General features: G+C 42.0%; 1 protein-coding gene across 1 annotated transcript in view; it reads left to right on the plus strand.

Annotated features, from left to right (window-relative positions):
* The window catches only part of ROR1 (receptor tyrosine kinase like orphan receptor 1), a 411,073-nt gene extending 406,182 nt beyond the window's left edge, over positions 1-4,891 (plus strand). Inside the window, exon 10 of the mRNA XM_034641368.1 lies at positions 1,857-4,891. Coding sequence (XP_034497259.1) covers positions 1,857-3,284 — 1,428 coding nt within the window. The 3' untranslated portion in view covers positions 3,285-4,891. The remainder of the gene's footprint in view (positions 1-1,856) is intronic.
* Positions 4,892-15,156: the final 10,265 nt, after the last annotated feature.

The raw sequence follows: 15,156 nt of genomic DNA on the forward strand, positions 1-15,156 counted from the left end.
ATAAAGAACCTACAGGTAAGTACAATTATCCATTATAATCCTCCCATTTACAGATGAGGGAATTGAGGCAAAAAGTGGTTAAATACTGTAGCTAGAGTCACCCAGCTTGTAAGTGGTAAAGGCAGGATTCAGATTCAAATTGTCTGACTGGGGAGGCCATGCATGTAACCAGCCCTCACACTGCTTCTTGTGTGTGGTGGCATTCAGACAGTAAAGGAAAAGGACTCCAGAGAAGGCAAAGACCTTAGTGGTCAGGGAGAGTTTCAGAGGGAGCCAGATTTGATAAGCACTGGAGAGCACATTGCAAACCTCCCTGCCTCTACTGTGAGCACCTCAGGAGGACAGCCTTTCATTTTGGTTTCTCTGGCTTTTCGTACAATAAATACCCTAAGGATAAGAAAGCCTTGCAGAAAAGAGCTGTTAGGCAAGAATGGCCATGGTGTTTAGGGGTGGACACTGTAAGTAAAGTGATGCTAACATAAAGAAGCAGCAAGGGTAGGCAGGTTAGGACCAAATCACACACGCTTTATGTACCAGGCTGAGAATTAAGGCCGTATCCCCTGCAGCAGCCCCTCCCACACTATCATGTTTACTGAAATCACCTGGGGTCTTGTTAAATGCACATTCCGATCCAGCAGGTCTGGGGTGGGCCGAGAGCCCTCATCTGTTGGAAGCTTTGAGCGATGCCGATGCTGCTGGACTCAGTAGCGAGACTCTAGGCTCCGGCAGCAGCAAACTGCCTTTGGAGCAGGGGATGTGGACGCAGCGGGGGGATGTGGATGCAGCGGACGCAGAAAGCCACCTGTATTTATCTTTGTGTATGGTATAAGGGAATGGTCCAGTTTCATTCTTCTGCATGTGGCTGTCCAGTTTTCCCAGCACCACTTATTTAAGAGAATGTCTTTTTTCCACTGGATATTTTTTCCTGATTTGTCAAAGATTAGTTGACCATAGAGTTGAAGGTCCATTTCTGGAGTCTCTATTCTGTTCCACTGATCTGTGTGTCTGTTTTTGTGCAATACCCTGCTGTCTTGGTGATCACAGCTTTGTAATATATCTTGAAGTCAGGCAACGCGATGCCCCCCAGCTTCATTTTTCATCATTCCTTTGGCAATTCGGGGTCTTTTCTGGTTCCATACAAATTTTAGGATTTTTTTGTTCCAGCTCTTTGAAAAATGCCAATGGTATTTTAATAGGGATGGCATTGAAAGTGTAAATTGCCCTCGCCAGGATAGACATTTTAACAGTGTTTATTCTTCCAATCCATGAGCATGGAGTGTTTTTCCATCTTTTTGTATCTTCCTCAATTTCTTTCATAAGTGTTCTGTAGTTTCTAGAGTATAGATCCTTTACTTCTTTAGTTAGATTTATTCCTAGGTATCTTACGGTTTTTGTTGCTATAGTGAATGGAATCGATTACTTAATTTCTCTTTCTATAGTTACATTGTTAGCATATAGAATTCTGTACATTGATTTTGTATCCTGCCACACTGTTGAATTGCCATATGAGTTCTAGTAATTTAGGGGTGGAGTCTTTTGGGTTTTCCACATAAAATGTCATGTCATCTGTGAAGAGGGAAAGTTATACTTGACTAATTATGGACTAAACAGTGGCTAACTGAACATAATAAAAAAAAAAGAAAGAAAGAAAGAAAGAAAGAAAGAAAGAAAGCAAGCAAGCAAGCAAGCCCCCTCTAAGTTGTGGCTGACGATTTTCAAGACTTACAGACCTACAGTATTTTATTCAGTCTGATTTATAGAACCTCTCTCTATATGCCCCACCCCTTCTTTCAGAGTCCAAGGTTTCTTGCCTTAAAAACTGTTTCAAACCACACTTTTCCCTTCTTCTTATACAGAGCAAGGCTAAAGAGCTGCCACTCTCGGCTGTACGATTCATGGAAGAACTGGGTGAATGTGCCTTTGGAAAGATCTATAAGGGCCATCTCTATCTCCCAGGCATGGACCATGCTCAACTGGTTGCCATAAAGACCTTGAAAGACTACAACAACCCCCAGCAATGGACAGAATTTCAACAGGAAGCCTCCCTGATGGCCGAACTACACCACCCCAATATCGTCTGCCTTCTCGGTGCTGTCACTCAGGAGCAACCTGTGTGTATGCTTTTCGAGTATATGAATCAGGGGGATCTCCACGAGTTCCTTATCATGCGATCCCCACATTCCGACGTCGGCTGTAGCAGTGACGAAGACGGAACCGTAAAATCCAGCCTGGATCACGGAGATTTTCTGCACATTGCAATTCAGATTGCAGCCGGCATGGAGTACCTGTCTAGTCACTTCTTTGTCCATAAGGACCTTGCAGCTCGCAATATTTTAATCGGAGAGCAACTTCACGTCAAGATTTCAGACCTTGGGCTTTCCAGAGAGATATACTCTGCCGATTACTACAGGGTGCAGAGTAAGTCTTTGCTGCCCATTCGCTGGATGCCCCCGGAAGCCATCATGTATGGCAAATTCTCGTCCGACTCAGATATCTGGTCCTTTGGGGTTGTCTTGTGGGAGATTTTCAGTTTTGGACTGCAGCCGTACTACGGATTCAGTAACCAGGAAGTGATCGAAATGGTGAGGAAGCGACAGCTGTTGCCCTGCTCCGAAGACTGCCCGCCCAGAATGTACAGCCTCATGACGGAGTGCTGGAATGAGATTCCTTCCAGGAGACCGAGATTTAAAGATATTCACGTCCGGCTTCGCTCCTGGGAGGGACTGTCCAGTCACACCAGCTCTACGACCCCTTCGGGAGGAAATGCCACCACGCAGACCACCTCCCTTAGTGCCAGCCCAGTGAGTAATCTCAGTAACCCCAGATACCCCAATTATATGTTCCCGAGCCAGGGTATTACGCCACAGGGCCAGATAGCTGGTTTCATTGGCCCACCGATACCTCAGAACCAGCGATTCATCCCCATCAATGGATATCCGATACCTCCTGGATATGCAGCGTTTCCAGCTGCCCACTATCAGCCAGCGGGGCCTCCCAGAGTGATTCAGCATTGCCCACCACCCAAGAGTCGGTCCCCGAGCAGCGCCAGTGGGTCCACGAGCACTGGTCATGTGACCAGCTTGCCCTCTTCGGGATCCAACCAGGAAGCCAATATTCCCTTACTACCGCACATGTCCATTCCCAATCATCCCAGTGGGATGGGTATCACCGTTTTCGGCAACAAATCTCAAAAACCCTACAAAATAGACTCAAAGCAACCATCTTTGCTAGGAGACTCCAATATTCACGGACACACCGAATCTATGATTTCCGCAGAACTGTAAAATGCACAACTTTTGTAAATGTGGTACACGGGAAAAACTAGAAAGCCGTAGAAAAGATTTAAATGGAAATGTTTTTATTAAAGTAAGGTTCTCATTTAGCAGACATTGCAACAAGTATCTTCTGTGAAGTTTAACTGTGTCTTACCAAGCAGGGCAGACACCAGCCAGGAAAAAAAAAAAAAAACACATTGTGGGATTAACACTCCATCAGGGGTACATGACATGGCATTGGGATTGGGACATCTGATTTCAAGTACTAAAAACTGCAGACCAGTGAAGAGGAAAAGAATTTTGTCATTAAATAACAAACCAAAAAGGAAAGTCAAATGGTGCTTTGTGTCTTTGCCTTCGTTCTCCATGACTGGTCTCTCCCCACAATGTATATACCGTAGCATTTGTCTACCTGCTGTCTTATCTTCAGGACAAATGTTCAGGAATTATGTTGATTCAATTTAGACTCTATGCATACTTGTATGGAAATGATGTTCAGAATCAATGAGGAAACTTTAGGCAAAATTTGAAATCCCAGATGGAAACGAGCCATAAGACAAGTGTAAGATTCCCCCAAAGCCTTCTACACAGTGGGGCCTCTTTGGGAAGGTGCAGAGTGCGCCTCCTTGTGAATCTCCTCTGCTGAGCACAAAGGCCTTTTCCACACAATCCTTTTCCACAGTGTGCTTACACAAGCGCTTGAAATAATATAGGGCATCAGACCATAAGAAGGCTAGATGCGGATGCTGGAATTGATTGTTGGCTGATAGTTCACTCCGCTGCATTAGAAATGAGGAACCAAAGGAAGCACAGTCAGGAAAATGGCCCCTCGGCCTAGATCAGCACCCATGGGAGAAGATCCAGGGTGCCCATGGGGACAGCCTCACAGAAGCTTCCCTGGACCGGTAACAGTGAAGAAGAGAGGTGTGGCTGCAGACCAGCACATCGATGCTTACAACCTCCTGCATAGGACTTGTCCAAGGTGTAGGGGTGCTCACCATCAGTGAACTCTGGGGAAGTAGGAAACTCTATGACACCGGTATCTAGTTAATGTTTCTCTCACCTTTTTTTCTAATCTGGAAATGTTCATAGATGTTATTTCAGCACCATAAGTTATGACAGTTTATTCATAGAATTAGTTGGAATCCAAAGACTATTAATTCTATTTTGCAAAAATATTACAGTATTTAAAAAAAATACAAACAGGTACTGAGTTCTCATTTCAAAGATTACCGTGAACTGAATTTTTTAAGCTGGTGAATAGAAGCAACGCAATCATTTTTGCCTTAGTTAGGAGGAAGGCATCAAATGTGCATCTCATGCCACTTACCTGCTAGCCATCTTTTGCCAAGTTTAGAATTCTTATGGGTTTCAAGTTCTATATAGAAAGGAATGTTATGTTTGATTTTTTCTCTTGTTAAAAAAATAACTCCTTTATTCTAAGAACAATGTCTTAAGGTCTCATTTTTTTTTTATTTTACAGCTAAAGAGACTTAAAAAGAGACTTACAGGATATAAAATAATTCCTGGAAATGATATTTGATGAGGAGAAAAGGAGAACGAAAAAGAATTAGAAGCAGATTGATGTTTCAATTTTGTAAAAAAAAAAAAAAAAAGCAATTAGGATGAGAAATCAAGGAAATATGTTTACCAAATGTGTTGCAATTTTCCCAAACACTGAATCTTCAAACAATAAACATGGACATATCGGTACTGTGAACTCAAAGAATTGGCTATATCCAGTTTTATTGGGAGATAAGTATTTTTGTGACATAAATAAGCTGATTCAAAAGTTACATTTCTTAACTTTAGGTAGAGGAGAATATTTGTATCCTTTTGTTGCTATGCAACTGTTTAATGATGAAGATTCAAACCACAATTTTGTATATCATACGACAATCAATTGTTTTCCAAGAATATTTATTATTTTAAGTAAACACAATTTCAGTGAATCTGAGCTTTCTAGGAGTCCCTTAAAGGGAAATTAGCATTCCATGAGCCAGTAAAATACCTACTCTGGAAAAACATTACTATGGTTAAAAAATAAATTCAAGTTTTTTATAAAGAACTATAACATTTATTTTAAACATTTTATAATTACTGAGGTCATTAAGGTGAACAAACCAAATTTCAAAACCACTTGTAATAATGTATTTTATAATAGCACTGTGATACTACATAACACAGTCCCTTTTGTATTAAATAGTATTTTTTTCACAAACTGAAAAATATCTTTGGCTTTCTTGACAATGTTTTGTAAGATGACTTTATTTTCAGATCTTTTCTTTTTCTTTTTTTTTTTTTTTGCACAAAACTATGTTTATGGTTTGTATCACAGAAGTGAAAATATATCTCTGCATTTTTATATCCGGTCTGTTTCTTTGTTTCCTTTGTTCGTTTCTTTTTTTAACTCGATGTAGATTTTCTTCAAATATATCATGGCAATATTCAGCTATCTTGCCCTCCCGTATCTTTTCTTATTTTCACTGCATGCATTTAATCACTGTATTACTTAATGTTTGATTTGTTATTATGGGCATTTCAAATAGACAAGCATGGATGTAATGACAAAAAGGCTATTTTATATTGAGGATATGTGCATTTGTATTTCACACACCAGAGATGATATTAAACACTGATTACTTTATGCTGCTGTTTATTAAAAATGTTTACCATATAATATTATTTCCTGAATATTGCTATCATGGAGGTATTTGGGAATTTTAATATTATTTCTCCTAATTATTGACATTTCATAGAAAAAGGAATCATAATTCTTATTTACTACTATTTCATTGAAATGATTTTTTTTAAAATCAGACTTTTAACATAGACTTGGGCATTCTTTTGCCAGCGACCACAGGTGGAAGGGAAAAATCCCAATGGTTTCATGACCATATACTATCCAAGTATATATGGCAAGATTTTAGTTTTTAAAATCAAAATAATATATTGAAGAATTACAACCAAATGGAATGTAAAAATTGGTTTTTCAAGGTTGCATCCTTTTCTGCCTTGTTTCCATGTGAACTTAGACATCAAAAATCATGTCTTAGAACTCTGAAGAAAAGCTGTGTACATCTTATCCTGTTCAACTTAGATTCCAACCATACTGATAAAATAAAAGAAATGTGGCCGTTTAATTGTCACAGCTTATCTTTATGACCTTCTTTGCCCAAAAGAAAGAGTTCCCCATCTGGCAATTAATACACACTGTCAAGGAAAATGAGTATCATTATGAAAGTTCAAAGAACTTGTCCATTCTGCTATTTAATACAGAAGGGAATACAATAAAACCTTCAGGGCCTTATCCATCTGTTTTAGGCACAGTTCTTGTCACCACCTCAGCGATCAAACTCAATAAAGCAGTCACTTCACAAGGCAGTGAGATCGATGTCAGGTTGGGTTTCTCCCTCTCACGTGAATTCCTCAATCTGCCTGCCCTTCACTCCTATTTCCTTCTGTCTCTCCAGGCTCTTCCCCTCCCACCATCCCCAATCCCTTCAACACTGTGATTTGCGCCTTACCCTTAGTTCCCTGATCACCAACATCTGCAAATTTGCCGCACCACCTCAGATAATGCCTACTCAAACCACTAACTACTGGTTAAAGGGAACTCGGTTATCTACCTATCCCGGTAATTCACAGAGTGTGGTCCTCAGACTAGCAGACTTTGGAACTTGTCAGAAATGCAAATTCTCAGGCCCCTCTTTGAAGCACTGAATCGGAAATTCTGGGGGTGGGACACAGTGATTTGAGTTTTAACAAGCTCTCCCATATTCTAAAGACTGAGAATCACATTAAAGGCCTGGGGGCTGGGTGGGGTGGTGGGGGATGGTCATTACATCCTTAGAAATGTATATAAGCTTTTAATAACATTTTAGCCACTTTAGTTCCCCTTAAGGAAAATCAAGTTTTACTTCATGAAAAACTTAGTACTAAAACCCTTTTGCTTTAACCGTTTGGCAGTTGGTTCTATTTCTGTAGTTGTTCTTTTGGATAGAAAACTAATAGCCCCAGCCTTTGACAAGACTACCTTGTCTAGTTCACTCAAGACCCACATTCTTGGCTAGTAATCAAAAGCTTTTCCCTTCATGTGGACAAGCTCAAGAGAGTTGGTCTCTCAGTGTACCTTTGACTCCTTGCAGTGCTGATTAACACAACTAAAAAACTCTCTGCGTTGCAGCTTGACAAAGTTAGGGTCAGGGATAAGCTGGTCTTTCCTGGGAGGAGGAAAGATCCAGCTCCCAGGAAGCTTTAAGCCGAAGCAGCTGCAGAGGTGGCCCCCTCCCCTGAGCTTCCTGTGACAAGCTGACCCAGTTGGCTGGACGCGGTCACCTGTGGCGTGTTCCACTGTCTTCCTTTGCCAGTGGCAGTCCATCAGTCCTTGCTGGCTGGCTGTGAGGATTCCTGTGCTCAGACTGTGCTCCCCACAGCCTTTAGAGAGAAAGCTCTGAGGGAGGACAGCAAGAAGGACCCAAGGGAGGTACTAGAGGTGAAGCTCATACTCTTCTTAATTTATACAGCATTTTTTTTTCAACTGATAGTTCAAATGCTAAGGAGGAAATGCTCTATTAGAGGAGAAGGAGCAAGGGATCACACACGTAAGAGGAAAATGTTTGCAGCCAAAATATGACTGCACCTGAAGCTTGTTACCATAAATGTCAAGCGTATTAAGGAGTCTGTTAACTCAGAGGAAGGAGAGCCTTACAAACCATCAAAGTACTCAAGGTCAAAGTAACCCCTGGGAAATTAGGCAGGGGGGGGAGGGGGAGGCTTAAAAAACAAGGACATTCAGGGAGAAGTTCTGCTGACGTATTTATGACTAGCTAAATCCCAAGCACCTATGAGTTGCTTATTCACAAATGAGGACTCTACCATTTGCTGACCCGGCCTGACACAGTGAATCTCCTCGCCAAAGTGACCAGGTTAGTAAATATTCTTATTTATTATTTTAATAATATTTTATTATTTAAATATTTAAAATATTAATAGTCTAAATATTCTTATTTAAGGAATAGTTAAATTAGGGGAAAGGCCTTTCTTTAAAATTAGGTAGGACATTCCTTACGCTTTGGAAAAGGCCAATATCCTGACATGCTGAATACAGATAGTTCAGGGAATATTCAATGTGAAGGAAGGTGGTTCTAAATATCAGTCTTTGTGGACCTGTGCCCTTGAATGAAATTCAGATCACACGCAAAACAACAGAACTGGCTGCACACAGCCATAGGTTAGTGCTAAGCTCTCCCTGACCTTAGAGGCACATGGATTCTGAGCAGAAACAGAGAGAGGTCGGGCTCCATCCTACAGCAAGTGCTCCTTGACCACTGCAGGCATTGAAAGGGTAATTTTGGTTATCAGTGGGGTTATCATTCTAATACAATTCCCTGAAAGGTTTCTTTGGAGTCCACACACATTAAAAATCACCTGAAAGAGATACCCANGGGGCGCCTGGGTGGCAGAGCGGTTAAACGGTTAAACGTCTGCCTTCGGCTCAGGGCGTGATCCCGGCGTTATGGGATCGAGCCCCACATCAGGCTCCTCTGCTATGAGCCTGCTTCTTCCTCTCACTCCCCCTGCTTGTGTTCCCTCTCTCGCTGGCTGTCTCTATCTCTGCCGAATAAATAAATAAAATCTTAAAAAAATAAAAATAAAAATCACCTGAAAGAGATACCCAAACTCCCCAATTGCATGATCTAGGTGGTTTACTAAGAGTCAGTCTAGTAAGACTAAAACTAAGATTCAGGCAAAACGACTGTTGAGGACTTTTTTTGTAATTCCAAAATTCACTCTGGAAACAGAGCACATTGGTCGTATTGCTCAGCGGGGCTGCAGTAATACCTCCAAAATCTCAGTGGCGTGCCTTATGTTTACTTCTCACTCATATCAGCCCCCAGAGTTTGGTGCTGCAGCCCTGCTCCCAGGTCTCAGAAGGACCAGCTGTTCTCATGCACAGAAAAAAGAGCCAGAGGCAGAGTCGAAACACGGGCACTTGAAAAACCTTCTGCTTGGACGTGCTCTATGTCACATCCTTCTCTCATATTCTCTTGGCCAACACAAATTTGGAGGATGAATCTGATGGTAGGACATGGATGAATCTTGACCCCATCAGAGTCACAGGCAGGCATGTAGGGTCTCCTTGTGGGGAAGGGGGCAAATAGTTGGGAACAAGAACACAATCCCCACCCAGCTGAAGCCTGAGTGGATGTAGCCGGAACAGCCAACCCACAGCACCTGTGCCCTTCTCTCCTCTTGCGTTCATGCCAGACTCCCCGAACTGATGCTTTCCCAGCCGACTCAGAGTTAGCCTTCAAATGTTCGACACACCGCCCTGGATAAGCTGCCAATCAGTCAGAAATAACACCGGAGATGAAACTTATTAGCCATCCCCGCACGAGAGCAATAGTTGTCAAGCCAGTTTCTCAAGATTCTCTGGGGAGATTGTGAACATTATAACCTCAGGACCATCCAAGAAGGTACTGGAAAAGCTACTCTAAAATCTCCTATAAATTCCTCAGATACAGCCTAAAACACTATATCTCCAGCCCTCCTTCACGGGACGTGGATGAAGAGACGGGAATACAGCACGGGCTGTTTAACTGCTCCTGCACAGACGCTGGATAACCTGGAGTAAGTAAGGCAGTCTCCATCTCCTTATCCATAAAATGGTGTGAATGGAGCAGAGAGTTAAAGAGTCAAGGTTCTGCTGTCATGCGGTCCAGGCTTAAATCTCCCTTTCACCCCTCAGTAACTGTGTAAATTTAGGCAAGTGTCTGAACTGCCTTTTTATTCATCTGAAAAAGCATCTGCTTCATAGAACTGAAGTTCATTGACCTAAATGAGCTAATCTCTGTCAGCTGTAGGGACATGCACCTGACAAAAATTCATCAGAAAATAGATTTTTGTGATTTTTTCTAGAGTGTCTGTCTTTCAGAGTTGATACAAGCATTTAATGAGAATACGCATAAATGTTAAGAAGTACCTGGCACATAGTGGGTGCTCCAAAAGTGGTAACATTGCTATTATTCAGTGTGTTTAAACAACCTTTACAAATGGGATACATCATTTTCTAATGTGGTAAAGTACTTAGAGCACGAAGTATTCTACCTGATTATTCATGCACATGCGGTAGTATAGAACACCAGTGCCAGTGAGGAGGGGCGGGCTGAGCCCTCCAATAATTTCCATCATTTCCCTTCAAACCAGCCCTAATAAACATACACTAAGTAAAAACAGCTTCAAGACACATCCCTAGACCATCCCTCTACCATATGTCATCCCTTATACCCCCAAGCCGATTGCTACCTCAAAGCTTCTCCCATGCTGAAATTCTGGAATCATCCCTGAGGGCAACTGAGAGCAGCATGAGGAGGTATATTAAATCAATATATGTGAAGGAAGACTAGAATAATTACATCTTCTAAGCGGGTCCCTACTCCCCCCCCCACATACACACACACTTAGTCACAATTATACTTAGATAATATTAAATGTGGTATCTCTCAACAATTGCTGTTCCCACGTGGGGAATGATATAAAGGGAGACCTGATCTTCCTAAAACATTTGAGTGCATGTAAAGTGCCCAGGCTGGTGCTACATTCCTTCATCACAGACCCAAATCCACTACTATGGGATTCTGGGCACTATGCTTTAGAACTTGGATTATGAGGTTTGGACACTAGCCTGCGAGAGAAAACAAATTGGATTCCTTTAAACACCAAGCTCCAAAGCAAGTAAACAGCTATTACCAGTTGTCTATATAATTCTCACCCTGAAAATGTCCTCAATGCCCAAGGTAGGGTGGCCAACTGTGTCACTTTGCCAGGGATTATCCCACTGTTAGCACTGAAAGTCCTTTTTCCCAAGAGAGCCCCACTGGGGGCACCCAGGTGGCTCAGTCGGTTAAGTGTCTGCCTTGGGCTCAGGTCCTGATCAAGTTCTGAGTTGGGCTCCCTGCTCAGTAGGGAGTCTGTTTCTCTTTCTCCCTCTGCCTTCCCCTTGCTCATGTGCGCGCCCTCTCTCTCACAAATAAATAAATAAAAATCTTAATAAAAAAAAGAGAGAGAGCCCCCATCCCTAAGCAAACCTGGAGTCTGGTCATCCTACCTAAAGCAGAGAACATGAAACAAAAGCCAGCATGCTTCAGTTCTGAGTTCCTCTCTGTTAGGCAGCCACAAATTCAGATATGAATAGTGATCAAGTGGCCCCCAGCATCTCAGGTGCCTTAGAGGGAGAGACTGAATTATTCTGCAAATAACACAATTCTGAAATTGGGGGGGAGCCTGCAACTTCAACTTTACAAAGGGGAATGGAGCATTTCTTTGAGCCTAGGCTTTTATAAGCTAAAATAAAATTTTTAAATGAGAAATTTCAGGAATTCAAGTTGCTGAACTGTGCTGCCCACCTCTTTCTTCCTGTTTGATCTTTGAAGATTCGCATTCAGTATTTTTCATGACATTTATATTGAGGAAGGAATATAAGATTATTAAAAGCAGAGAAACTCAATATTGGGAATGCACATCAAAAGGTCTTCAAGACAAAGAAGGGATCATATGATTTGAAACCAGAGTTACTAGAAGCATGTGTGCTGCACTTCATTTTCTAGTTAACAGCGTAACATACGTCAAAATATGATTTAAAACACTTCCCACAGCTGAGCTGACATTTGGCGATCCTCAGGCTTTTTTCATTCTTGAGGATGGGGGTTCAAATCCAAACGAGGTTAACACTTTGTACTGGTACATATTCCTGGTGGATGAGGAAAACAGTTTTTTAGTTTAAGTAAAATGAAAACATCTGTCCAAGTCCTGAGGGAAAGAATTGTTTTTAAAAAGAGGAGGAGGGGATGCTTGGTTGTTGAAGCTGGAGGTGGCCTCGGTAACTTTGCAAATGTTAAATAATTACACTGCTCATTACTTCGCTCACCTAGGATGATGAAAGTTTACGTGTGAGCCTTAGTTCAGTCTTCATTTTTCAGATATCACACCCGTTTTATCCCCTAACCCTGTCTAAAGCCATATGGTAATGTCTATCAACTGGTTTCAAGTTCTTTTCATACTAAATCAGGGTAAACCCGGCTCAGTAAGTGACTGAACTTTTGCCCCATAACTTGTCTTCGTTAGTATATGCTCTGGATAAGTTGTATTAATTAGCCATTGGTGCATAACAAAATACCACAAACTTAATGTTTTAAAATAATGCCCATGTATTAGCCCAAGGTTCTGTTGGTCAGACCTGGGCATGGGTGAAGGAATTCCCTGTGTAGGTCTCATGAAGTGTTGGCCACACTGAGTTCTGATCTGGAGCTCAGGTTCTCTTCCAAGATCATGTGTTTGTGGCAGAATTCAGTAGCTTCTGGGTGTAGGACCGAGCCTTGATTCTCTTGCTGGAATCTCTGTGAGCAAGAGACCAGAGACCACTATCAGTTTCTAGAGGCTGCCCATATTCCTTGACTCATGGCCCCCTCAATTTTCAAAGGTAGCAAAAGAGAATCTCCCTCACAAAGAATCCCTCTCACACTTTCAACTACCGACTTCAGGAAGAGCCCAGTCCTTTATAAGGACTCACCTGATTAGGTCAGGCTCAACCAGGATGACCTCCCTTTCTTAGTCAGCTATGCCATATAACTTAATATCAAGAGTAAAATGCACCATATTCACAGTCCTGAGGATTATGCAGGGGGTGGAGATCTTGAAGGTCATTTTAGAATTCTGCCCACCAAAAGAAATACAATGTAACAGTTCTCTTTTAAGTCCTCTAGGCCAACTTTTAGGGGGAAAGACTGAGAGAGAAAGCCCAAAAAAGCATATAATATGACAATAAAATCAACTCTCCACTTAAAGGTACAAAAGTAATAAAAAGTTAATGTAAAAATAATTATTTTGTAGTTGATATATATATTTTTTTTTTTAGCAGCAGAGTATTACATATTTATCTGTAAATTACGGAAGTCAGATTGAGTTCTTAACGAATTTAAAATCTAAAAGAGAATACAGAATTCACATTCAGTTAACAGATTCATAGTGGGCCTGTATTACATGCCAGGCACTACATCATTGTACAGCAGTGCCCTAGCTTTCTTGGGCTTACATTTTAGCAGAGGAAAACTCAGAAAGCAAACAAGTAGAAACACAGTTGGAAACAGATGCACCAAAAATAACAAAAACAAAATAACAGATGCTCAAAAAAAATTATTGAGAGTAGCAATAATTTTTTAAAGAAGTCCAGAGATTCACTTGGGAAAACATTAGACATTTGTGAGGCTGCGTAGCCTAGTGGTTAAAAACATGGAATCTGGAACTAGATACCCTGGGGTTGGCTCCTGGCTCTGCTGCATTCCAGCTCTGTGATGTGTACCTCCCTCTTCTGCAAAAATTGGAATCATAATAGTACCTACCTCATAGACTTGTTTCTGAGGATGACATCAATGCCCCCAGAGCACTCAGAACAGTGTGCCCAGCACACTGTAAGCACCGATGTTGACTGTCACTCTGGGCCAGCCAGTGACAGAGTGCTTGGCTGCCATTACTGCTTTCAGCCTTCACAATGTTTCTGAGAAGTAGGTTTCGTTACTGGCTGCATCCTACAGGCGAGAAAATGCAAGAACAGGGAGGCTAAGTAGCTTCTTCCAGGCTATGCTAGCTATTCAAACATAGGTATCTTGGGATACAAACCAGGTCTGTCCTGAGAGCACACATTACTTACCCAGACTAACTAATAAACTAAGACAGTGGAAGGACTACAGATGGGATTTATTTTCCTGATTGTGGAAACACAATCACCCACAACAACAAATCTGATCAACAAGGCAGAGAAGGACATGGCTTAGAAATGAGACATGGCAAGGACATAACATCAATGCTATCACGTATGTGGAAATTTTAATTAAAACATATGCCATAATAAATGGAAGGTGAGCCCATATGGAGAAAAATATTTTCGGATAGGCCTCTACTTAGAAGTTTGCAATTTCGAGTGACTCAGGTATCCGAACAGCTGATGCTACTAGTCTCCAGCTCCTGCTATTAATCCAAGAAGCAAATCCAGCCAGTTGCTTCCCACATGCTCCATGCGTGCACACGCGTCCATACATATCTCACTCCCACCCCTCTCCAAAGCCCCAGTTCCACTTGTCAGTTCAGGAGCCTCTGTAACCAAAGCCCATCTCCCTTCCACACAGGAGCTAAGCTAATTGTAAAAACACAGGGTGTTGGCCAGCCAGTGAGTACAACTGTGATCCCGTTTACTTAGTACCTCCAAATACAATAGAGCCAAGCCCCCAGACGCAGACTGGCAGGAAGCTGTTTTCTCCAGCAATTTCATTCCCAAAACAGCTCCAGGAGTTCTAACCTGTTTGTCCCTTGAGACCCAATGTTTAGGACCTTTCTAAATACCTGCACCTTCCTCTTGGTGCCCTGGGGATTGTGCCTACAATCTACTAGCTGCCTGTAGCTCTCCAGCCCCTCTGCTCTGTGGTCTCCTACTGTCAATGATTCTTCTCCTCCGTTGTCTATTTTGTCACTGTCCTCCCGACTTGAACCTGCTATGTGCCCAGGGCTGGTTGAACTCCTCTAAATCAACCACCACCCCACATCTCTGCAAACCCCTTCCTCTGCTTCTGTCTGGTTCTGTCACGGAAGGGTCACTCTCCTGGCCCCCCAATTTTTTGTCTGCTAACTTCAATTCAATCAGCATATAGTGATGTCCCTCCAAGCCAGGTGCTTGATACTGGGAATGCAGTGACGAATAAACAGGTCTCCATGCCCTTAGGAATTTACATTCTAGTGAGGAAGAAAACCCCATAAATAGATCATTTCAAAATAATGTGGTGATGATCTACAAAGATGTGCCCAGGTTAAATGAGAACACAACCCATCC

This window comes from Ailuropoda melanoleuca, chromosome 2, assembly GCF_002007445.2.
Source record: "Ailuropoda melanoleuca isolate Jingjing chromosome 2, ASM200744v2, whole genome shotgun sequence".
Taxonomy (NCBI): domain Eukaryota; kingdom Metazoa; phylum Chordata; class Mammalia; order Carnivora; family Ursidae; genus Ailuropoda; species Ailuropoda melanoleuca.